This window comes from Tachypleus tridentatus, chromosome 4, assembly GCF_004210375.1.
Source record: "Tachypleus tridentatus isolate NWPU-2018 chromosome 4, ASM421037v1, whole genome shotgun sequence".
NCBI classification, from domain to species: domain Eukaryota; kingdom Metazoa; phylum Arthropoda; class Merostomata; order Xiphosura; family Limulidae; genus Tachypleus; species Tachypleus tridentatus.
In genome coordinates, this window is record NC_134828.1 from 72,114,297 (window position 1) to 72,141,128 (window position 26,832).

Here is a 26,832-nt window from a genome sequence, read left to right on the forward strand (position 1 = left end):
ACTGGTCAGTCCATCCCACCATGCTTATTGCAGTCCCCAAATGTGACCTATCTTTAAGTCATTTGAGAAAAGCAGACTCTCTTGTTTGGAAATACTGTCTGTTATTTGCTGAACGTCTTTTGAACCATTCTTCCATACCTATTTATACAGATGGTTTGAAATCAGGTGACTGTATGGGCTCTGCCATGGTTTGTTGTGGATCGGTTGTTGCATACAGAATCTCCTCTACAGCTTCTGTGTTCACTTCTGAACTGTACACCATTTCTCTTGCCCTGGATCACATTGAAGCTAAGCAGTACTCAAACTGCACTATTTATGCTGACTCGCTTAGTTCTCTACTGGCCCTGGAATTGCTTCACGTTCATTCACATTCTATTCTTGCCGATATTCAAAATCGACTGGCACATTTCTCTTTAACACCTATTTCTATCCACTTTTTCTGGATACTGTGCCATGTTGGTATTCGCAGGAATGAGCCTGCTAATGCTGCAGCTGAATCTATCTGCTCTGGCACTATCACTGCTGTGCCTATTCCATACATGGACTATGGTCCTGTATTCAAGGCTTGGCTCCATACCAGCTGGCAGTTGATTTAGAGTGAGCAACATGAAAACAAGCTTTTTCAAATAAAACCCTGTATTGGACTTTGGCTGTCTTGCTTCCATAAGGATTGGAAAGAGAAAGTAGTTGTAACTAGACTATGCATTGGTCACAGTTTTTTAACTCCTTGTTTTACTTTATCTGGGACTGGTGTACCAATGTGTTGTTTTTTTGACACTCAAGTCACAATAAGCCACATTTTACTGTCTTACCATTGTTATGACCAGGGAAGTGACTGTTCACTTCTTTGGCTTGTTTTGAATTAAAAGTATAAGAGTTTAAATTGGCCGTTGCTTTGTAAACAACCTTTTCGGCATGTATCCAATCCTCATTGGGCACCTCTCCAGGTTTCTCTTATGTAATAAAAAATTTTCCTTCCCCATTTCAAGTGGAGCACAGGAGATCATTGTTACTTCCAAGTTCCTACTGTTGGGGTGATGAACCTTAGAAAATTCCTCATTAATTGTATACAACACGATATTGTAAGAAGTATGGTAGTGATGGCACTGTTTGTGTAGAGTGGGTCACCCTTCAAATAACTAATATACTTTCCTGCTGCAGAAGGATGGGATCATTGCCCCTATCTGTATCTGTTGAGTTGAGGTGAGACGCACACCACATAGTCTAATTATGCCCTAACCACACTACTATTCTTGGCTTATCAACCACTTTTATGTAGGTGTTCAGTTGATCATTCAAAATTACACCCAAACCTTCAACACTTAGCTCTTTTTATTTTTCCCTTTATTTCCTTTCAAATGAAGAGTATAGCATGATCAAGATGAGGTGCAATCTCTTACAGGTGTGTCTTTGTGTATCCCCTGACATTGGGTGTCATGCTCAGTGGGGTTTCCAGTTAGGCATTTTGTGAAGGGGGAGTTTATTTAGATATAAAGCTTGCACCAGCTCCTACACTATTTCAGTGTGAAATTCTAGCTATTCTGTGTAGTGAGATGGAGGTACCTTTTATACTTCGAGTACACTTCCTTCATTTTCTGCTTAAGAATGGAATTACTTTGAGTGCAAATGCTTAGGGACATCTATTGCACAAGAAGATTGTTGCCCTTCTGTTGATGGAGGGCTAGTGTTCATTACATGTTTTTTTAAGTGGAAGTTAACTCAAGGCTAGTGAGATGCAAATCTCATAGTTCAAATGCATGAGGGATAATGCTATTTTTTTGGGGGTTGTGAGTACATATTGGAAATACATTTGCTGGTAAGGAAAATGTTAAAATGAATATATGTTGCTAAATAACCAATAATATTGAGAACCATCTGAAAGAAGGCCTTATAAATATTGAAATTGGTCACCAAGAAAAATACATGAAATTTGTTGATGTCTCAGTTGTAAGTATATCTTTTTATATTGTATAGAAAAGATATGGTAAATGAGTGTTTTACCAGTAATGACATACATTAATTGTTATGAGTGTTTGTTTGTATGTTTTTGAAGTATCAATTTTCACAAGTATGATATACACATTTGTCATTATTGAAATTTTAGTTGTAGAAATAATCTGTTTAATACCATTTAAAATAATTTTACAAGGATATTTTACAAATTTAAATGTTTATATACAGTATATGATTTTTTAAAAAGCAGCTTAAAATCTAGTGGCATAACTTGACACAAAAAGAAAGTTTTTTTTAAGTTAAAATATCTTTATATTAAAGTTGAAATGTGGTTAACTACACAGTTGTTAATTGTGGGCTGTTTTAGGTGAGGATGATGGTATTGAACAAACTTTTCTAAATAGAAAGGACAGAAAAAGTATGCTATTTTTAGTAGTATGATTAATACCCAATTTTATAGTGTATAGGCACTGTTAAAAATTGTACATTAGGTAGAAATACATCTGGCACATATCTTGTAACATTGCACTGACTAATTTGCATTTAAAAAAAAGCAAAAGAAATATGTTCCTGATAACATCTACAAACATGACTGAATGCTACTGAAAATGGGTTCAGACATTGATTGGATATGTATTAGTCTGAACTAAGGAAAACTGAAAATTAATTCAAGGTCAAATTACAGGAATAATGAGTTTGCTCCAGGTATTACACATGTGCTACAATGACTTGTTAATGGTCATATAATAAAAATGAAACATCTTGTTAACTTTACCTTGGTACAAACTATAGATACAATAATGTATATTTATGCCAGTTATGAAGTTTATATGGTCTTAATAGATCAGAAGTTAGAACTTAAAAACCACTATGAGAATGTCCACTGTTAGATTTTGAGACACATTTGTTTAAAAGCATTTATGTGGAAAACCTTATGTTCTTCATACATCTTTAGAGTTTTTAGTTCAGCTGAGACTCTTTTTTGCACTGGTCATTGAAAGTAAAGGGGTTCAAAATATGTAAAAAAACTTTTCTTTCTTCCATAGGTTATGTGCTAACTTCAAAAAATAGTTAACTTACAATTAGGTGACCATTGACAATTTATATTTCTAAAATGTTTAGAAGAATTGTTTTGCTATTTTAAATTCTCTTTCTACAAAATAAATTAGTATCCATATTTATTTCAAGATATTGAATCAGTGGCTTAATAGATGGTAGGAAGAAAATTTAACTTTTGTTGCAGAATCTTTGGATGACTGTGGTTTACGTTTCCTGCTTGCCATGCGTCATTACACCTTCTTGCTTAGATGTCTAAAAATAGCACAACGTGCCCAGCTTCAGAGACAAGGACTTAGAACAGATTCTCTTGTTTGGGCTTTTCATTCTGAAACGCAAGAAGAACTACTTCAATTTGTTCCATGTGTGCAGAGAGGAAACCCACGATGGAGTGAACTTCGAGAAGTGGGTGTGGGTTTGTGGGTGAGAAGTAATAACACTTTACGTAAGCTGGTAGAAAAGGTTTGTGTTATAAGAAGTTTTAAATTTTTAATTTTTTAAAACATACTTTGTATAGAAAAGTTATAACAGTGAAAGAAAGTTTTGTTGTTGTTGATTTTTTATAGATGCATTAATTGTATATTTTGTTGAAATGTTTATTCTGATTGGAAAAAATAAATTTTAACATTACATTTTTCAGGTTATCTTTGGGAAAATGTTTCATTTCGATTTTGTGATACCTAATGTTTTGTGTTTTTAGCATTATACTGCATTGGGAAAAGTTGCTGATAAACAAAATTAAAGTTTTAAAATCCAGCTCACTGTATGATAGTCAGTGTATAATTTACATAGACATTTATAAATTAAATTTTATAATTGCTTATGTGTATGATGAATGATCAAAAACAATTATTCATGAGTTCTTATCAAGTACTTGTGGAAAAGTTATGTTATACCTGAGGGAATTGTTAAACCCATGTGTTTAGGCTGTCAGCATATGTGTTGCTCCCATGTGATTGTTTTTATGATAGTGGTACCAAAATATAACCAAAGATAATCTAACCTTTGGCCTTGTGGGATAACAGTAGAGTAAGTAGCTTATATAAAAAACAAGCTATTTTTATTTGTCAGGATTTAACTATATATTATCTTTTACATTTTACATATTAAGTTTGTTCTGAACTTCGTTGTTTTGGAAACACTCCATAATCATAACATCAAAACATTTTCGTAATATGTATTTAATTCAAAGCTATACTCCATTTAGAAAATTTATAATGGATGTTTTAAAAAAGTATACTATTTTAATTTGTTTATCAGGTATCTAAGTGTGCCTTTCAGGCCAAGAATGATCCTTTGGATGCAGCACTCTTTTATTTAGCTATGAAGAAAAAGAATATTGTATGGGGACTGTTTAGGTGACTTGCTTTTCTGAATTTTACAGTTTTTAAATGTCTGTGTTTCTGTGATACAAAAAAATAGTGATTAATTTTTATTACCATTCTTCAGGTATATTTGTAGTACATTCATTATGAATTAATGGGGTAGGGGAATTTTTTTTTAATAAGATAATTTATTTTAAAGAAAAGAAAGCAAATTGTATGTCTGTTATTATTTTTTTAACCCTGATTATTTGCTGATTTGAATTGTACCTAGCCAATTAACTAACTATAGGATTTGTTTTAAGGGGGATTATTCCAATAACTGAGAGGGCTAGGAGGATAAGTACCATTGATTCAAACTGCATTATTGCAGTGTTCAGTTTTTTAAATCATTGCTCAGTTCTCATTTTACCATAATAAACTTCAAGTTCTTCAGATTTATAGCACAGTTTATACTGAAAGAAACTTTGTCATGGCATGTGTCAAGACTGTAATTTCTCTTGTCCTACAATATGTAGGTGTTGATTGATATTTAATAGCATGTTTAGTAATTAAACGTAACAAAAGTTTTGTAAAGTTATCCCTGGATTTTTATGTAAATATTGGCACAAGAGTACATTATTTCGTTATCTTTTCTTTTTTTTTTCACATTACAAATAATGTATGATTAATTAGTGAATTGTCCAGTTTTATGACATTAGATGGTCATAGCATTGAGTTCTTTTTATATATCCTATTGTTGATAAGTTTAAAAAAAACAAATATTACAATACTTGTTGTAAGAACAACTTTGACCTGTATTTGTTTATAAAAATTGATATTAGACCTTTGCTTGTCTTAAACATATTTTTAGATGAAAAATTACAGTAAGCTACAAAAAGTGAGAATAGATATGATTGTTTTTCAGGTCAGTTGGTGACCAAAAGATGACTGCTTTCTTCCAAAACAACTTTGCTGAAGACCGGTGGAGGAAAGCTGCTTTAAAAAATGCTTTTGCACTTCTTGGAAAGCAACGTTTTGAGCATGCTGCTGCTTTTTTTCTACTTGCAGGAGCAATTCAAGATGCAATTGAAGTATGGCTTTTTAAATAATTCTGATCTTACAATGGTTAAATTGTTACTTGCAAAACAACCTGCAGGACACTTTGTTTTTAACTGGAATGATAGTTTGGCAATTTTCCACATTCTTTATCTGGGATTGTAGTAATCCAAACTATCACATATTTTTGGTGGATTATACATAAGCTGAACAGCAACAACAACAACAACAAAAGCTTGTCTAACTAATGAATTAATATTTCTGTAAAAGTCTTATCAATGCTATAAGTGTAACTACCAGTTTGGCTATACCTTTCTTTTCTTTTCTCTCTCTTTTTTCACCCTAGGTGTTTTTGAGATATTTTTTATGGGTTATTTGCTTTAAATAAAATACATTGCAAATATTGTAAGTTGTGATTATAACTGCCCTTAGATATTCTTTTCTGAATAGTAAGGTAAAAGTATCCTTATTTATAACTACTTTTGCATTGAAAGTGCAAGTACTTAACTCTACAATAAAACTCAAATGTTTGTAACATGAACCTGGTATTGATATTCATTAATATTGGTGAGTGATGCATGAATGAAACTTTCCAAGCTATAAGTTACATTGGTTCAGACAGGAAAATCCAGGCTAGTGGTTAGCATGCCAGGCTATGGATTCAAGGTTCTGTTGTTTATGCCCCTTTACTGTCAAAAGAAAACTACTATTGTGCAGTTTGTGGCAGTGAATGAGTTATAAGAAGTATGGTCAAATCCCACTATTTAATTAGAGTAGCCCACAAGTTGGTGGCAAGTAATGTTGACTAGTTGCCTTCCCTCTAATCTATCACTTAAAAACTATGGATGATTAGTGTAGATAGCCCTTAACTGGCACAAAAATATACAAACAACAAAAACTATATTGGTGTAGTTTTCTGACAGAAATTATTTAAGTATGGCAGTGAATAAGACAAATATACTTTTGAAGCTCACTTCAAAAATCTTTATGCATTGAAGTTAAATCACATGGTTATCAATAAGCATATGTATAGTGAGGACTGCAAGCTGATTTTAAATGAAATCTTTATTAATATTTGACCTACTACCCTAGTTCAGAGAGGATGACATTTTGGCTGTGAATTTTTTTTTGTCATTGTGTATGAAACCATTAGATATGTATAGATTATGAATTTGTCCTTATAATTCTGTAATGAAAGTTATCTTAATGAGTTCTCCCTCTTTTTAGGTGTGTCTAAATAAGTTAAATGATCTTCAGTTAGCCATGGTTATTGTACGCTTATATGAAGGAGACTTAGAAACTACTCCTCTAAACCTTCGAAGACTCATTTATGAAGAAATCCTGGGCTGTGATGCTGAAGGCAACAACTATTCTGTGTCACATGCCCATCCTGATCCTTTTCTGAGAAGTATGGCACATTGGCTTCTGCAGGATTATAATGGAGCCTTGAACACACTGCTCCAAATTGGAGTTGGACAATCTCACCCAAGAGTGCAAGGTGATGATGAAAAACCTAGCACAAAACAGGCTTCAGGTAAATACCACCATTTAGAAAGCTTAGCACCTATTAAAAAAATAGATAAGTATCTTTAATTTATGAACAATAATTAACCATTAATATTTTTAGTAATTTTATAATTTATATTTCTAAGTTAAATATTTACTTCATAATTTTTTACATGTATTATATTTTATATTTGTTAATGTCTTGTACCAATTTCAATCTGTGTGGTTGTATTTGTACAGTTGATTATGTTTACTGCAATCATCTGGTAATAAAAACTTCAATTCATGTCACTTGTAGATGGTATTCAGTTTCAAATATTACAGTATAGTTTGCTAATGAATCTGTTTTATGCTATTTGTCTCCATCATCCCTGTGTTACAAGAAATATTATTCTTTGTTGCTGACTGGTCATTTGCAATTATTGTTTCTTTTAGCTTTAATTTTATTTCTGATCAACTAAAGTAGTATCAACATATTTCATATTGGATTATTTATACATTTTAAGGATTGGAATATCCCAAGTAGAGGATTTTTTGTACTGTTATTCAGCAGTTATGAGTTTCTGAGATGAGGTCATTGTAGGAAAGTTTTGTTTTTTGTTGATTTTTTTTATGATATTAAAGTTGACACTGGTTAGAAAAGTATTTATTTATGGTGAATAATAATTTTATAAAGTGAGACTAATGAAACAGCTGTAGAGAAATAGTTCAAGTTTTACATAGACTTGCATGGTTATGTAACTGATGATAAAATTATTTTGTATCTAAAAAGGTTTATCAGTGAATTTTTTTTTTGTTCTTAGCTAATCCAAGTGTGTTCAACTTCTACCTTTATCTTCGCACACATCCTCTGGTGGTTCGAAGACAGTTCGCTCAGACAGCTCAAGACAAGAAGAAAGCTCGTTCCCTCATGTTAACTGGATTCAGATACAGTATTGATTCAGCTGATCAAACATCATCTCTACAGGTACACGTGATTTTACCTTTCATTTTCTGTACTGAAAAATAAAAAGATATCTATGACATCATTAATAATTAATTTTGAATTTTTTCTGCAATAGTACAGTATTGCGTAAAAGTGTTAAGACAAAGTCAAGAATTTGATTTCAGGCTACTTTTATAGAACAATGAAAGACAAATCACAGGTGAAATATCAATTTTATTAATCTTCATATTTAGTACAACAAAAACTCAGTGGAAGTGCTTGAGTTCAGCAAACAGTTAATATATTGTCTCCATTTTGCTTTAATAACTGAAGATAGTATTTCGGACATTGTTGTAACATGTGTAATCAAAGTTTCCTTTGGGATTTTACTCCAAATGTCTAATTTACACCCATAAAATTTCTTTGGAAGTAACTTTTGATTTGCCAAATCCTAGATCTGCTCAGTTGGTTTGAGATTGGGGCTGTGTGGAGGCCATTGTATCATTTGAATGACTCCAGCATCTTCTTTCTTAACTAAGTAATTTCTGCATAAGTTGGATGAATGTTTGGGGTCATTCCATTGATCATTAGTATTCAAACCACCTGGCATACCATGATGATATCTGATGGTACTTGCACTGGTTCATTATTACATCTATTGTGCAAATATCTTCTGTGTACTCAGCAGAAACACATCCCCCCCTACCATCACACTGCCTTCTCTATGCTTCAAATTAGATTCTATGGATTGAAGTAAGTATCTTTTTTCATCTTTCTTCTCCCGAACATACAACCTATATTTTGAGCCATATATTTCAGATTTGGACTTCTCCATCCATAATACCTTTTTCAAATCATCAGTAGTCTATTTTTTGTACTTTTTAGCAAATTTCAGTGTCTTTTCAATATTTTAAGATTGAAGCAAAGGTTTTTTTAACTAATACACAACCAAATATTCCATTCTTGTTGAGTCTTCTTGATACTGTAGATCTGGACTTTTTTTTTCATATTTTCAAATTTACACATCTTAGTCTTACAATCTAGGGTGCATTTGACAGATTTTGGGGACCATTTCAAGTCCGCAGCAATATCTTTAAATGTCCAACCAGCATCATATAAAGCTTTTATACAAACTCTCTACCCTACTGACAACTACACCTTTCAAGCCATAGTACGACAACAAAACTTAATATATAGTGTTAAACACTGTATTTTAGGTTTGTTTGTGGAGTGTCATTAAACTGATTTCTTTTAGCATATACTGGTATCATATGCTTGCTTCATCCTAGCTTCCTTCTATATTGTATAAGACACTGCATGAGGTACCATGACAGTTTTTTTCAGACCCTAAAATTGATTAGTATGTTCATTCAAGCAGATTCCTTATGGCATGCCATTGGTACAAGTACAGGCATGTGAAAAAAGTTAGGACACCCTATGAAAGCCTGTGTATTTATGTAACATTTTTGGATATATAGATATTTAATCTCAATTTCATCAATACTGAGAGATTATAGGAATATAACTAAACAATTAAAATTGTAAATGTCATTCTACAAAAATGCATATTTGAACTGAGGAAAAGTTAGGACACCCTACCCCCTATAGCTAGTGTTACCCTCTTTGGCTGAAATAACTGTAGTGAGACACTTTTTGTAGCCATCTACCAGTCTCTGACATTGATCTGAAGAAAGTTTGTCCCACTCCTCAATGCAGAATTCTTTCAGCTGTGAGATGTTTGAGGAGTTTCTTGCATGTACAGCCCATTTTAAGTCACCCCACAGCATCTCAATGGGATTAAGATTTGGGCTTTGGCTCGGCCATTCCAGGACTCTCCATTTCTTAGTTTTCAGCCAGTCCTTGGTGGATTTACTGGTATGTTTTGGGGCATTGTCATGTTGCAGGGTCTAGTTCCGCTTCAGCTTTAATTTTCTTACAGATGGTCTCACATGATCCTCAAGCACCCTCTGATACACAGTAGAATTCATGGTGGATTCTATGATTGTGATCTGTCCAGGTCCTGCTGCAGCAAAGCAGCCCCAAACCATGACACTTCCACCTCCATGCTTCACAGTTGGTATGAGGTTGTTTTCCTGGAGTGCTGTATTTGGTTTACGCTAAACATGTCCTCTGTTCTGGTGTCCAACTAATTCGATTTTGGATTCATCTGTCCAAAGAATATTATTCCAGAAGTCCTGGTCTTTGTCTGCATTCTCTCTGGCAAACTTCAGTCTGACCTTGATGTTTCTCTTATAGAGCAAAGGTTTCCTCCTTGCACACCTCCCATGCAAGTTAAACTTGTGCAGTCTCTTTCTGATTGTAGAGGCATGCTCTTTCACATCAACTGTAGCCAGAGCCTGCTGTAGGTCCCATGATGACATGTTAAGGTGTTTGGAGACCTTTTAGCATCTTGCAGTCTGCTCTCGGGGTGAACTTGCTTGGATGACCAGACATGGGCATGTTGGCAGTTGTTTTGAAAGCCCTCCACTTGTTGACTATTTTCTGGATAGTGGAATGGATGATTTCAAAAGTTTTGGGATCTTTTTAAATCCTTTACCAGACTCATAAGCTGCGACAATTTTCTTTCTGAAGGCCTCAGACAACTCTTTTGCTCTCACCATAGTGCTCACTCTCACTTCAACAGTCAGGAGCATACCAAACTAAATGTCTGAGGTTTAAATAGGCCAAGCCTCATTTCAAATCCTGAGTAACGATCTTCTAATCATGTGCACCTGGTGTGATACACCTGTGTGTGAGTTGAGCCATTTTAAGTGGGAATAAATGCAAGGGTGTCCTAACTTTTTTCTCAGTTAGAATATGCATTTTTGTAGAATTATATTTACAGAAGATCTTGAAAAGTCTTTTCTTCAGTTTCAATTGTTTAGTTATATTCCTATAATCTCTCAGTATTGTTAAAATTGAGATTAAATATCTATATATCCAAAAATGTTACAAAAATACACAGGCTTTCATAGGGTGTCTTAACTTTTTCACATGACTGTATATGGGAATTCTAAACAACAAGTATTCTCACTCTGGCTCAGTTAATTGTCAAAAGGCATGAGTGAAGTACTATAATAGTATTGAAATTTACATTTGTTAATGATATGTAAGAATTAGCTCCATGAAATACAAAGAATGACAAAATGCTTTCTTGTCCTGAACATTGAAATTACTTGGGTTATACGTTTTCTATTTCATTTCTGTTAAGGCTTCTTGAACATGCATGTTTTGCTGTCATCATGAAAATACTTTATTGTCCTAATAGTTTTACAAGTACCGTATACCTTCGTATTACATTTTGTATCCTTTAGTAAATTAGTTTCTGTAAAGCACCAATTAAACTTTTATACTCACCATGTGGAACGTTTTGCTTTTTCTGGTTCATATTGTTGAGAAACAAGTGCTGCAGCTCAGTTTTTATTACGTTAAATGTCATAAATATCATATTTATAAGTTAACACCTAAGAATCTTCAGTGCAATATAAACCAACAACTATATAATTTTAATTAACTGATCTATTTCCGTGGATCCTAATAAATTTCAGCCATAGATTACTCTTTATTTAAAAGCTAAGATATTTACTTAATGATTTTTAAAAAATGTACCAGGTTTAGTACTGACTAACTTAAATGTGTTTTCATTATATCTGAATATAAAAAAAAACTGTGTTGCTGACATTATTTTCATTATTCTACTTAGATACTCACTTCTTTTGGTTATAAATCATATTTTTAAAAGCAGATTTTAAACTTTTTTTAAATTGGTAACTTATCTTTATGTGAACACTTTGTAACCAAAGGAATTTTCTTGATTATTTCACATTTTACTATAAATTTATATCACACTGTCTTAAAGCATTTTACTCAGTTTTTTTGCAATAATGATATTTTGGTTTTTCCTTAAGTGCAACTGCATGTAACAATATTAAGCATATCTGCATGTTTATCCTTTTGTTTTTTTTTTTTTTTATCTTGAAGTGGCAGTGATAACAATTGTAAAATAAAGGTAAGTTTAAATATAATATTTAGCTAACTTTTATATCTTTGTCATTTAAGTATTACAATGAAATTGCATTTGTTTCAAGTACATTACTTCATGATAATTTTTTAAAAATAATATTTATGTCAATTAATTACATCTTGCATCAAAACATTGTCCAAAATAGAATGTTTTATTTAAACTTGTGGTCTGGCATGGCCTAGTTGTTAGGGTGCACAATTTACAAACTGTAAGTTGTAGAATAAAACCCAGTTGCAAACTTGCCCCACCTTTTAATTATGAATATGTTATAATGTGATGGTCAGTCCTACTAGTTGTTGGAAAAAGTAACCCAAGATATTTAATGATTAAAAGTTGAAAGAACCTAATATGAAAGAATGTATTGAGACTGACAGCCATATTATTCACTGCAGAAAACAAACTCTGATGGTGTTTTTAGCTTTTCAAGTTTGATTTATGTTTGTTTTTAAATTTTCAGGTAACGAATAATATCATCACTCCTTTGGAGCGACGTCTGTTTTTCACAACTGCTAATTTACATTTTCGTGCTGGTTGTCCAGCATTAGCCCTTGAAGTACTTTCTCGATTACCAAACTTAGTGGCAACAGATGTCTCAGCTCTTGAGGAGGGTGTTCCCCCAAGTCCTGATCCTCTCCTTCAGTTTAAAACAAAGAATCTCAGTAGTGTGAAATCTGGAACTTTGGATGAAATAGCTGAAACTGAGAAAGCTGGTCAGTTGGATTGGAGCCAACCAATAACTGAAGCAGAGGTAGTAGTGGATTTTGATTGGAGTACACCAGTTGTTTTTAGCTCAACATTGGACAAGCCTCCATCATTTAGTGTATTGGATGACTCGGAACCTAGCTCTGATGAAGAAGCAGGAATTAGTGTTAAAGCCAAAGTTGACACTGAGGAAGTAAAACGTAAGAAGAGTTTATTTAAATGTTTTACCTGTATTTGTCCTAAAATATGGTTTCCTTGTTTTACACTTGCATGTAATTTCTAGATTCCAATAATTAAAAAAAAAAAAAGACAAAAGCCTATGGCAGGTGAAAGTCAGTGTATCAGAATCTACTTTCTCCTAAAATATAAATGATTTTTCTTTGGCATTAACAGTAAACTTTAACATTTAACAGTAAGGAAAGGTTAATAAAAGAGTATTGAAACTTTGAGTCACATGAGATTTGTTATTAAAATAATCAAGCATTAACAGAAAAGGAAAAGGGAAAAGCAAAGTTTCTTTAAGTCATAAAAGTAGTTATTTTTGAGAATTTCTGGCAGAGTTTATAGCTTGAAATTTCTCTGTTATAAGGATTTTGATTTGTAAAATAACTGAAACAAGTTTAAGATTAACCTGTGATGATGAGAAAACCCACTTGTAGAGAAAAATATACATGTAAAAGCAGTTGATATGGGTTGAGAATTTTTTTATGTAGAGGAACCTGACGATGACCGAAGAAGGTCGAAACGTTGTTTGCTCCTGTACATAAAAACATTCTCAACCCATACCAGCTGTTTCTACATATGCAAGTTTAGGATTATTGTGATGCAGTTTAATTTTGATTTGTTTTGTACTTTTTAAATTATATATTCTACATATTGTATATCCAAAACTACACCGATCATTTTGGTTAACCATTGACGCTAGTGGTTGTAAGAAGAGCTTAAAAGCTATACACTGCATGGCATTTTATGAAAACATTCTTGTTTTTAGTAAAAAGTAAAATGACTATTATATTGAGTGCAAACAAACAAGGATTTTTATCTTCTTTGGTGAGAATGTTATTGTTAATATTTCAAAACCATTTTTTTTTGTTAGCTTCCAAAACTGATGAAACTAAGCAGGATACAAAGTTGGACATCATGGCTCAGCAGCTTAAGTTTATAGCCTGCTTAAAGGTCAGTCCTACTTTTAACCACCATGCTATGTAAAAGGAAGAAAAATGTTTTGTTTTGTAGCTGTCCTGTTATGTACAATAACTTTAAAATTTACAGAAACTAGAAAAGAGTAAATAGTTTTCTCAGATACACACTGTTTCTAAGTAAAACTTGTATATTTCTTGTATATGTTATTACTGATTTCACATCTGTAAATGCTTAGAAAAAGGTAGTGTAATAATTACTAAACATATACTTTCAAAACAGTTTTATGCAAAGATATCTTGATCCTAGACTGCCCTCTAAGCATTTTTAAAATTTTTCACTAATTGTGCTCATTTTATGCCATTTCATAACAGGTGCTGATCATCTTAGTATTCTCCACCAATCATACTATATACTAGAGCAGCTAGCTTCCTTTACTATTCTAGAGTAATTTTCACTTGTATAGATGTGCTTTTATCCATTTCCATGTGACAAAAAAACTTGTTCTTAATCACACATTGATATCAGTTTCAGCTTTCAGTTTTGACTTATGTTTGATATCCATTGTGTCTACTCATTACTTTTAGAAGTATTTCTAGATTCTGATGTGTTTACATGAATTTGAGATTGAATATGATGGAAGATGTACTTGCCACAACAGTAGATGACAGTTTTGACATGTTCCCATGTTTTAGGGTCAATGATGTCTGCTAGTGAAGCAAAGGTTTTGGTTTGTGGGAAGTTCATGTCTTATGTTCAGCCAGTGATTTTTCTTTTATATTCTAGAGTTTGTTAGTCATGAGTACTTTTTTCTAAATATATTTTGTTCATATGTCTTTTTGGAAACACTTCACAAACAGATTCATGGGTTCCACTGGTTCTATGTGAATGTTTCTGCCTTCAGTTCCACCATTCTTCTATACACTTTCCAGACTTCCTTTCTTCCTCCTCAGAATAGTATTTGTTCCAGTTGTCTTGCCTAGTCTGTTCTAAAGCTCCATCACAAAGGGACTGAATCTCAATTTTAGTCACATTTAATTGTTGTCCTTTGACAATTGGGCAATTGATGACCCATCATAGACATATCCCCCATTAAACTCTTATTTGTAGTCTTGCATCTCCTTTTGTGTCATGTCAGTTTCTTCCGGGACATCCATGTGGGTTTTGTCTTCCAATTCAAGAAGCTGCTGTTTGGTACTTCTTTGGCTCTGCATGTTTTGTCATTTTCTTTCATTGAGTCTTCAGACTCTCCTTTTGATTCATGACTGGCTCCTGCTTGCCTTTTCACATGCCCAATCAGACACTTATGCCTGCCTATTTCTTCAGTAAGCTAATTATGTGGGGTTTAGTGATCCAGTTAGAGAGGCCCATTCTTCACCCCTCTCAATCCTTATTCTAACTGGAAGTTTTTCTTCCATTTCTATCTTTGTCAGGCCAAACTTCTTTCACTGTGGCTCAGGGATATGGTTCATGTCGTCTCAATGGCCATACCTTCTTTTTATCTCACTAGGAAGGTGATTTTCTCTCTCTCTCTTAGGAATGTGGACTTCTTTGCATGCTCTCATTCTCTTGGGTTGAGCTCACTTGCAGCAGACTTATCTTAACCAATAGAACTTCCCTCACAATCCCTTGGGCTATCCCATTACCATTCACCCTGGGACCAAGACCTAACTTACTTGATAGCTCAACAGGGAACTTATAGGGTGGGGGATTCCCATTAATTTAGCTTTTCCAGAGTCTTACCTGTATACCAATGCTTCTTGATGGTTTGGGAAACTTTCATTGATTCCTAAGAGATTTCCAGTCAATGGTCTGTCAAAGAGGCCACTTCATTTCAACTTCCTGGAACTTTAGGCAGTTTGTTGGGCTCTGTATCATTTTCTCCCACATCTGAGTGGGCAGGTGGTTATAGAGTATTTGACTATTCCACTATTGATAACTATATCATTAAGAAAGGAGGAATCAACTCTGGATTTCTCGGTTCTCAAATGCTGGACATTTTTTACTGGGATTCTGATCAAATGGTAGGCATACAAGTGAATACTCTTCCAAACTTGACTGAATGAATCTACTCCTAGAGTTGAAGTATGTGGAATTAGAAACCAAAGGAAGATATTTTGGCATTCCAGTCAAGGGCAAACACATTTGTACATGATGTTCCCATTCAAGAACACACACCAAAACACCTGTAGAAGAAGGGATCACATTGTGGATGAAACCTGGTTAGGTCAAGATAAGATATCAGTCATCAGATTGATGATGACAGGAATGTAACATATTTTAGTAACTTTCCATAAATAGCAGATGTGTCCATATTTCTCCTTTGACCTGTTATCTGTAACACTTGCAGTTTAATTTGTTTTTAAGTGTTACTATGATGCTTGTAAACTTGGGTTCAGAAAATTTCTGTATTGTGCTTTAACCAGTATTTTACTTTAGCATAACCCTTCTAGTTTAAGACTAAGATAATGTTCAAGTCGCAGATGCTACTTATGCTAAGATAACATCTTGCATGCTTCATGCTTAGATTAATGTTATTCGCAGTTTGATTCCTCTCTTTAGAATTTTGAGAAAATGTAAAGGTTAAGTACTTTGTCAGTAAATAGCTGTAGTTTCATACAATAGTTTATGTACCAATAAAATATAGCTTATTTAAAAAATGACTTTCAGTTTTGTGAAATGTAATATTAGATCATTTTTAACAATAACTTTTTCAGATTATGATGGAAGAATTAAGCACATTAGCAACTGGATTTGAAGTGGATGGTGGTCAGCTACGTTACCAGCTGTATATCTGGTTAGAACGAGGAGTTGCTGCTTTAAGGGAACTTTGCCGCTATGGATCCAGCATTTCTTCTTCACATATTTCTGGTATATATAGTTCTTTGAATGCTTTTTCCCTGTAACTACCCAATTCCTTATCCCAGTATAGTTACTGTAGTTTGAGTAGTTATAAAAAAAAAAATAAATTGTTAAAGCAAAATGTAATATTTATTAATATTAAATGCTAGATTTATTATTTAACTTAATATAAAATGTGTGTGCACATTACATTTAAAGAGATATAATTCTGTTTAAAGTGGATAGGCTTTGGAATGTCTATTTTTTACAAGAATCACTATTATATGGGGTTAATTGCAATTTATAAAAATGATTTTCAATTCTGTAGTGGTTTGCTACTGCAGGCTCAAACCTAGTTACCATGAATGACACAATTAGCACCTATACATTTGACTTATGTTGCATTCTTTACCGTTTTTCAGAAAAATGCAAACATGGAAATTTTAAAGGCTGTAATAATATACATTATTACAACCTATGTAAGAGAGGACATCTGGGTAATGAGACTGTTAACTTATGAAGGGTACAACATTCCAAAGCTGGGAAGTTGAAAAACTTGTAAAGCAGAATATTTATGGCAATCACAGGTTCTAGAACTACATCTCAAACCATTTGAAGCAGTGCTCCAAAGTTGAGATCGATTATCTTACTTGTAGTGAGATGAAGCCATTTATTCAGTTTGGTTATATTCCTTCAGGGAACTCTGAAGATACAGTTCAGAGCAATCCTAGACATTCTTAAAAGAATTGATTTTTTTTTTTTCATGTGCCTTTTATTCTGTTAGCTTCTCAGGGGGCTAGTGTGGAATAAGCTACTTTGTGAACCTAACAATGACCAGAGAAGGTCGAAACGTTGTTCGCTCCTCTACGTAAAAAATTTTCTCAACCTAAATGAGCTGTTTTTACATATATATATATTTTTAAGCTACTTCAGGGTCCTTTTCTTCAGTTAGTCCATTGGGTATGTGCTGTTTTGTTTTTTTCTCAGTTAGTTTTTAGCTTGCAATTTAACTTAATGACTGAAAGGTGTGGGAGTAAATACTTAGTCTTTCCTCCATTCACTGACATTGTGGCTTATGCTGGAAGGTTTACTTCTCACTCACTTGAAGAGATGAACAACTGTCTTATCTACTATGGTTGTTGAAACTATGTAACTTATCCTACCACTGTATGTTTGAAGCATATTACAACTCTCAAAGAATGCATATTCTTCTGGAAAATCGAAGTTCTATAGCAGAGTTTGTAGTTAACTTATGGACTTACAATTCTAAAATCCAATGTTTGATCCCTCTTGGAGGTCCAAATAGATAGTCCAACATGTTTTCCTAAAACACGCAACTTCTAGGAATTGTCTTACCTTATGCTGGCATATTATCCCTGTAAATGTTGTTGGAAGATTCTCAGGATCACAAAATCCATTGTTGATGAACTGGAACCATTGTTGTTAGCATGCACATTGGTTTGATTTTCAGCTCCTACATTCATTCCTATTGTTGCTGTCATCTTGCCTTTCATTGGCTTCTACAGGGATTCATAGTTCCACCCCTATTTGAGTCTCCTGACCTCTGACATCAGCCCTTCAGTCTGTTAGTACCCAGAATAGATTCTTCCCATATCCAAGGATTCTGCTGCCTTGTCGGAATGCTGCCAGCAGCATTAGTGACTGTTGTATGCCCTCAGAGTTTGTGGGGGCTTGGCTTTGAGAATTTCTTAATGTGTTGTAAACCTTAACCATGGATCCATGAGCATTACAGGCATTTGAGTCAGCATTACTCATTCAGTTCATATCTTCACTACCATTATTCTCCCAACATGTAGGGTTTCCATCCACTGCATATCTTCAGATTTTGGAACTTAGTTCTAGAACCATCAGATTTTGGTTGCTCTGGAAGATAGTGATGCCAGTTCTTCTAAGATTTAATTTCTGTAGCTTTGTTGGGCCATAGAAGGCAGGAGATTGGTAAACAATCATCAAATTTTCTTGTTGTTGTCAATTTCTAGATTCTCCAGGGTTCAAAAGTGACTTATTTCTCACTCTGAGTTGACATTCTTTTCTAGGATTGTAGATGTCCAAGTTTGATGCTTTCAGCTTCTATCTACCCATTGTCATAGCAGTACCCTTCTTACCACTGTTGGCATTTTTACATGCACAGTGGGCTGGTACTGCACTCCAGAGTTTCTTATCTTCTGAACAACATTGGCACAACCTGGGTTCTGCTGAATCATGTGAGCTTTATCTTGTCATTTCTGTGCACACACTATTCTGTGGACATCTAGGTACTGCTGACATCATCTCATCAATTGTCAAAATATCACACCTAGATTATACTTTCAGAAACAACCAAGGCTGGCAACATTATCAGAGCTGAAACATCTACCCTTACTTCAAAACATTTTTCCACAAGTTTCAGTATTTTTTTCATAATTTATCTTGGGGCTCAGCCAGTTTGCATTTAACTTCAAGGTATAAAACAGGAAGTCTGACTCATACTCGCTTCTCCTTCTCCCATTGCAAGGATGGTTCTTTCTCTGTTTGAAATGTGGCTGTCACTCAAATCCCTTGTGTCTTTGGGACAAAAGCACAAGAGATCTCTTCAGTTGTCTTTATTTGACCAAAGGACCATAAACATTGATTCATTGGATTCTCCAGTTTCTTTATTCAGTATCATTCTCTTTGTTCTTGAGGGGTTGTTAGATCGAAATGGTGCTCAGATGTGGATACCTCTGCTGTCACCTTGTCCAGAGATCCATCTTTTCATGAATATCTCACTTCAGTAAAAAATTCCAGGGTCTACATATGGATGATGTGGGTTCCCTACATGATGTTTTAGACATTTTTGCTCTTTAGAAGGCAATGCCCCCAAGAACCCACTTTGATCAGAAGTGCCAACCATAACTAAGTTTTTATATCTATCAGTTTGGTTAGGGTTTTGCATCTTCCACTATTGCCCTGTATCAGGTAGACTTTTTGACTACAATTTAATACTAGACAAAAAAATTTGAGTTTGTAGCAGTCTCTGACTTCCTCAAGTCACCTTGGGGTCTTTGTTCTAAATGGACATTCTGATTACTTAACTGACACAGTAAGATGACATTACATGTCCTTTTGTCAACATCCATTTAAAACTTTAGCCTCACATGACATGTATAACCTGAAGGTTTAGTTTTTGTTGCTGTAAACCTACAGACATTGCCTGTTGTAGTAGTTTGTGCTAATTGTGCAGAAAATGCTATATTATCCTACTTTCATCCTTAGACTGGTCTTCTTCCTAAAACATAGGAACCCAGGGAAGGAAATAAATCTTTTCCATTGATCCATCTGATAACCATTTCTCACTTTTATAGTTGATCAGATTTTGATCAATTGTTATGTCCAGTGATGGTCTTAAAAGTTTTGTTGCCCATGTTAATGTCTTTAGAGATGCTAGACGATGAATGTTTATTCAATAGGATTGTTCAGATCTCCAGGATTTACCTGCAGGTATCATTGAGCATATCACTTATTCTGGATTCTCTTTAAAGGTGAGGAGATTTCAGTGAGTCACATTTAATTAGATTCATCACATTTCAATGTTCTCAATGGCCCAGTTTAATTGCTTGTTGGAGAAAACTGTGTGGGCTAGTGTATGGATCTCCCTAATACTTTTACCTTACATTATTTGCATGATCTGGCATTATCTTCATCTGAGGATTTTTGACTACCCCTATAGCTATCTTAACCACTTTTGCTAGATTATACAGAGGGAATAAGTAATTTAATTGCAATGCCTGTCTCTTCTTTACTTTACCTTTCAGGGTTTCTTATCTCATCTTTGCAGGATCACACTCTGTAGCAAGTTGTGCCCAAGCAGGTATGCTCTTACTAAACCAGTTCTACACAGGCAACCAGTAATTCAGCATATTTTATCTGGGTTGCAAGAAGCTCTGTAGAAATGAGGTGTTCCATAAGATCACCTAGAGGCTGACAAGGTGGTATTATTTTACTATGCTGGACTGCCACTTACAGACTATCATGAGTGAAGTATAAGGGGGTCCTACTCATCCCTGCTGATCATTGGATTGAATAAATTGAGGCTGATTTGCTTCCAAAAATTTAGGGAACTTATTTCACCTGTTGTACTATTTCTATCCCACTGTTTCTTAGGAATTCCCCATGTGCATTATTCTCCAGATTCTACTAGTGGTTCTAGGATGTCTTCACCAAACCCAGTTTCCAGTCACTGGGATGGTGGGCAGAGGCTTTCTCTTTAAAATATTTTAGTCAATTCCTCTCAATTTTGGAGAATAAGACAAAGTTGGGGACCCTCCATTTTTTTTTTTCTCACATGTTGGAGAAGAGTCATTAGCTTACATGGGAGTATACTTGTGATACTGGTTCAGATTTGATGCTTGGCTCTCTGGATGGATTGTGCATGGTCCTTCTTTGTAATCTGTATCGGTTCAGTACATTGTTTATGGAAGAGGGTCTGTTTTTTCTTTGTAATTTTGAACACTGAGTGGTCCCATCCCAGGCCGTTGGTTGAGCACAGTTTGTTCACATCCTCTCTGAAGACAAGAATAATTTGCCTTGCCACTTGGTTTGGGAGTGAAGATGGATATTTCTAATTTCAGACTAGATGAGTTTTATTTCCTCAGGTTAAACAGGGCAAACAAGATCTCATCATTCCAAGCTTGGAGTGCTGGATCATAATTTGTATGCATATATGTATTTTGCAGTTCAATTGTCTTTACACTAACATGGGTTACAGGCACCACAGCCCTATAATTCTAACTGTGAGCAGTGGAACCTCATCTGTCTGGTTGGAGCCTGGATAATAATGATGATAAATCTTATAACATTCCACCCATAGTACATGAAGTTTTGGGTTAAGAGTAGACCTGTTCTGTATGCAGTGTGGTTCCCCCACTATGGTGCCAATCTTCTCTTGACACACCCGTAATCTATGGAGACATCTTCTGTAGAGATAATGATCTTACTGTCCTCTCCACTTTGTCAATGGTGGGATTCTAGCTGTTTTGTGAGAGAAGATAAGAATATTTTGGATGTTAACATTTTCACAAATCAAAAATATATTTTCAATAATACTTACCTTCTTTCACATGCTCCCAACCATTTTTCCCACTAAGAGCCAATGTTAGAAACTACTGAGTGAGTCACTCTTGAAAAGGAATAACATTATGTGAATGAGATGCTTGTATACAGTACCGGGATAGAAGCTGTATTGACATAGATGGAGAGTCATGATAAAAATATTACCAAGGACAAATAAGTGGGGAATAAAATATGTGAAAGCAAGAAATAATAAGGTAAAAAAAGAAATCCTGACAGTGAAGTAATACCTGTAGTGTGAGTGGAGGTAAGTATTATTGGAAATACATTTTTGATTTAACAAAATGTTAATGTATACATTGCTTTCTGGTAACAACAGATCTACCTTTTACACGTAATTTTAAACAGCAGCAAAACAAAGCTTAATTAAGTAAAGAAAATATAATTATTTGTAACAAAATTGGAAATTAATCAAATGCACAATTATAATAATAGTTATGACCTTTATTGGCACACTAAATAGTCGCATCTACCACACTCTTGACATAACTACTTTATAAAACTTGAACAAACATAGTCATTTTGGTTTTTAAGTGTCTTGTGTTGAAATAATTAATAGTTATTTTTAAGTGGTTTATTCACACATTTCTATAAAAGAATAGCCATGGTGCTGTTAGAACTATGTTTGGAAAAAGTAAAAGGCATTCAAGTATAGATTATTTAATTACACTGTTTCCCATGTGCTCAGAACTTCTAATTATCACTCACTTTCCTTCAGTTGCTGGCAAGCTAGGTTTGAATCTGTGTGATACTGTAATATATTCCACACATTTCAAGCTGTTGTTTTATTACAAAAGTGACAGTCAATTCTTTAGCACAGGTAGTAGAGTGCTGCTGACTGGTTGCCCTTCCTCTGGTTTATAGTTTTGGTTGACAACATATGGCCTTTATAGATTTGCTATTGATTGAATATGGTCCTCATTAAAAGTATAATTTTGAGATCTGTATTGCATAGGACTGGTGTAAAATACTGTTTTTTGGATTAATGTTTAGAAAAGTGTTTTGGCATGTATTATCACAATAAAGAAAACTGATGAAATTTTTTTGAAGATATAATGTATATAGGCATAGATATATAAATATATGCAAATTATGGTTTGAAAGTAACATTATTTATTATAGTTTTAGATTACAATTCTTTGATTTAAAAAAAAAAGTTTGAAGTTTCTGCACATATTTTAACCTATCTTTTTTATTTTTAACTAAGATTTTTTGTATTTTACACCTAAGTTATTTTTGAAATTGCAGTTTAGCTTTTTAAATACTACTTAATGTTTTATAAATTTGGAATCAAGTACTTAAATTATTTGTGTATATATACATTTACAGATGTTTATATTTTAATATTTAATTTGTTAAATAATATATTAAATTATAATAGACTTGTTCTAAACCTTAGAATTTTTCATCATGTTAATTTTTTATTCCTAGGTAATGAGAATGTAATTGGTGTAGAATCTCTAGATATTGGAGGAGAAAAGTTATTTTCATCCAAAAGCAGTCGCTGGGATGTTGAAAATACAAGAGAAAACAGACCCACTTTGCATGAGATTTTACAAGCTGACAAGCAAGACTTTGAAGCCAAACTGAGACGGGCCTATAAACGAAAACAGTGGCTTAAAGCAAATGAGACGTTATTACGTACGTTACTCAGTTACTGCAGCCTTCATGGAGCACAAGGGGGAGGCTTAGCAGCTGTCCGTATGGAACTTATTTTGTTGCTTCAAGAACTTCAACAGGATCGTTCCCAACAGCAGTTGCTTTCTCCACTTCCATTCCCAACTACTTTACCTCTTCTAGCAGCAAGTGTTGCTTGCCAAAAGACTGTCATAGCTGACCCTATTCGTCACCTTCAGGCATGTTAAATGTTTAACTAGAGGTGTTATTAATTGGCTATGTTTGTATAATACTCAGAAATGGCAAAGGTAAGAGTGTCTGTGTACTTACAAGCTGACTGAAGGTGTCATTTTTTAATGTTAAAGGTTAAATGAAGGATGCTGTTTCCAATCTTATACAGTTCTCATTATGATTTTCCATTGTGGGAATTGACAGTGCTGATGCATTGTGTTGTTTTTTGTGTTTTTTTTTTTTTTCATATTAATTGTGAGAATGGTAAGACTAGGGGACACAAATATAAATTTTGGCAGTGTAGGAGTCATCTTAAGCTTAGATAGTTTTAATTTTCCAATGGGTGGTTCACTGTTGGAATTTATTGCTTTCAGATGTAGTTCACGTAATAAATTGAAGGACGTTTAAAGAAAGGTTTCACAAATAGTTGAATGATAAAGGTTGGCTTTGAGTGTTTTGTTCTAGAAAGTAGTTTAGTGGATGGAATGGCACATGGACGAACTGGTCCTTTAGTAACCAAAAAGGTAAAAGGGGTCTGTCAATTCAGAATTAGGTATGGTTAGCCAAAACAACTTGTGTTTATTTATGTAAACACCTGAAACAAAAAAACAAAAGCAGTGAATATATGTATACATAAAAAAAAAAAAAAAAATTACATAGTGAAAATTGAGGTTTATTTTGTTTATCCACTAGGCTATGACCCATGACATACTTCGTTGCATCACAGAAATAGAGAATCCACCTTCTGTTAACAGAGGGAACTTCAATCAGGTTAACGTACTTCAAGGATTAGGCACAGCTCTTTCTGCTTGCATATACCAGTCCCTGTGCGATAGTGACAATTTCAACGTGAAACAGGGTACTTCTGCTTTGGGAACTGAAGATTTGATGAGGTAACTTTGGATTGTTTATTTCTATTGTACATGAAGATTTATGCACAAAAAATGTTTAAAAATGTTTTTTTTTTTTAGGGTTCCTTAGACTCTTCTGTATTTAATGATTTTGCAGTCTAGTAAATGCATTTTAGCTTTTTCCTCAATAATACATTAACTACAGCACATAATAGATTGTTATACTTTTGTTGTAAAAATGAGGTCTTTATGAATGTTTTTTAATAAATTAGTGATACATACCTTACATTCTTGATATCTGCTTGTAGTATTTAAGATTAAAAATTATATCATAATAGTAATTGTGTTTTTTTTTTTCATTTATATCTGAAACATAAACTAACAATTTATAATTTTTAAGAAAAATATTTAAAGGTTTGGAAAGAAATGATTAGAAATTCATTATAAGCTATTAAATATGCAAGGAATACTGGCTATATTAACTTTTATAATGTTTCCTGTGAATTTAAATTTTGATTTCAAATAAGAACAAAAAATGTTGATCTATGTTTAATGTTAATCAAATGCTTAATGAAAGCTATTTTGAGAAATGAAATCTTTATTTCCTTATCTTTTATAACTTCAAATGCTCTTATTTTCAGAACTGGATTTCAATTTTTAACCCTTAAATCTTTTATTGAACAATGCTACCAGAAAATAAAACAAATTTTTCCATGTAAATAAAAATAAAGTTGAAGAATGCCTCCATTAATATTGTTCTGTTTTCAGCTGTTTGGCTGTAAATTGGTAAATAATATTGTGTCTTACCAATAATAAATTTGGTTGATTTGATTCTTCTTACCTTTAATGACTGGTTCACATTTTCTAGGTTTGGAACTTGTGTTGTTTTTGTAACTTATTGACATCTATACTAAGCCTTGAGAGAGTGTTCCTAAAGCTTTGATTTTTTTTTAACTTTAATTGTGAGTTTTTGTCTGTTATGAACTTCAGTTTTCTTGTAATGTTTACTTTGTTCTAATATCTAGGATTGTCCTGAAGCTGTCCATCTCATTCTTCTGTAATGTTATTCTATACATTTTGCACATAGTGGGTAATTGCTGTTAAGAGACGTATCCTTTATGTATTAATAAAAACTCTGCACTTTCTTTTCTGTTATCATTATTTATCATGATAATAATATATGTATAAAATTCCAACCATTTTTTTTACTTTGCATTATGTTTAGCTCCAGTGTTGTCTTCCACAACAGTCATCTTCTTGCAGGATATTCAAGAAGACATCGTTATAGCTCTGAAGGATCAGATCCTCTTGTTCCTAATACTGTTCCAAGCAAATGGCCAGGTAGGAAGAAGAAATTTATCTATGAAGTGGATAGCATTGCTACTTTTATTGTACTCTTAGGGTACATGTTTCAAATCCAGACCCCTTTACTTTTTTGTAAAACAACAACAAAAATACATTTTTAATGTCAGTTTTTTATATATGATGTAGGAAAAACAAAAGTATGTATTACTTGTGTATTACTCAGTAGTTTTACTACAGCCAAATGTTTCTTTATACATCTAAACGTCTTGTTAATGTATTTAGACTTGCACTAACATAAAAGTATAAACTTGCATTATGATTATAGTTGGACTAAAACTGCATGGTAATACTATACTTGTTAAATTATGAAAGTTATAGGTAGTATAAAATATATACATTTAACTAAATTGCAATATTATTATTAAAAGAAATGTAAACACTTGTAATTTCTTATGGGTTACAACTTTTAGTAATTTATGAAATATTTTTAGCCTGAAGATGGTAAAAATTTATTTCAATTTTCATGGAAAATAGTTTGTTTTATCTAGAATTGACTTTTGCTTTGTCACTGTATAGAGCAGTGGTTCCCAACCAGTGGGTGCGAAATTACGATCGATTTTTATTTCCTATTTTTCTTGTTACAGACGTAGCTTTTTACCTTGTTACGATAAACTATCATTTCTACTGTCACCAGCACAGACCAAAATCTTAATGTACAACTGTAAACAAACAACACACGAAATGTAAACACTTTGGTGCACAGGCAGTCTTGCAGATTGCTATCAGCAACAAAGTGCCACGCTTTGAAAACTCGTAAGAAATAAACAGAAATAAAAGTCATTAAATTTAAATTGGCATTGGTTGTCAAGATTTTAAACAGGAAAAAATGAAACTTATTCAATTATGTAATAGTACATATGAAATTGTGAAAAATTATACATTATGGAGAAAAATGGTTATCATTTTAGAATTCAGCATATAGGAATTACAGCAATGATGTAAAACATTCAATAGAACAAAACCATTGCAGGCCTATGTAATTGTGATACATATTCTTAATTACATTTGGAATATGTTAGGTCTTACTGTAATAAACTTAAATTTTAGGTATTATTCAGTAATTAAATATTTCTCAGTATACAGGTTTTTTTTCATTTCTATAACTTAATAAAAAAAAAAGTATGAACAGTAAAGCAAACTTGTATTTGTATT

The 26,832-nt window shown here is 33.3% G+C and overlaps 1 protein-coding gene across 8 annotated transcripts in view; it reads left to right on the forward strand.

Moving 5' to 3' along the window:
• Window positions 1–26,832, forward strand: part of LOC143249413 (dmX-like protein 2) — a 141,598-nt gene that overhangs the window by 75,282 nt on the left and 39,484 nt on the right. For 7 of the 8 annotated variants that reach the window (XR_013027774.1, XM_076499220.1, XM_076499222.1 and 4 more), the window contains 11 exons: window positions 3,176–3,471; window positions 4,270–4,367; window positions 5,239–5,404; window positions 6,597–6,903; window positions 7,679–7,842; window positions 12,282–12,726; window positions 13,623–13,702; window positions 16,384–16,537; window positions 23,048–23,472; window positions 24,158–24,357; window positions 25,541–25,656. Coding sequence is in view for 7 of the 8 variants with exons in the window: in XM_076499220.1 (XP_076355335.1) it covers window positions 3,176–3,471; window positions 4,270–4,367; window positions 5,239–5,404; window positions 6,597–6,903; window positions 7,679–7,842; window positions 12,282–12,726; window positions 13,623–13,702; window positions 16,384–16,537; window positions 23,048–23,472; window positions 24,158–24,357; window positions 25,541–25,656 (2,451 nt within the window). In the remaining variant the exon portion in view is untranslated. The remainder of the gene's footprint in view (window positions 1–3,175; window positions 3,472–4,269; window positions 4,368–5,238; window positions 5,405–6,596; window positions 6,904–7,678; window positions 7,843–12,281; window positions 12,727–13,622; window positions 13,703–16,383; window positions 16,538–23,047; window positions 23,473–24,157; window positions 24,358–25,540; window positions 25,657–26,832) is intronic. The other variant, XM_076499221.1, reaches the window with a different exon arrangement.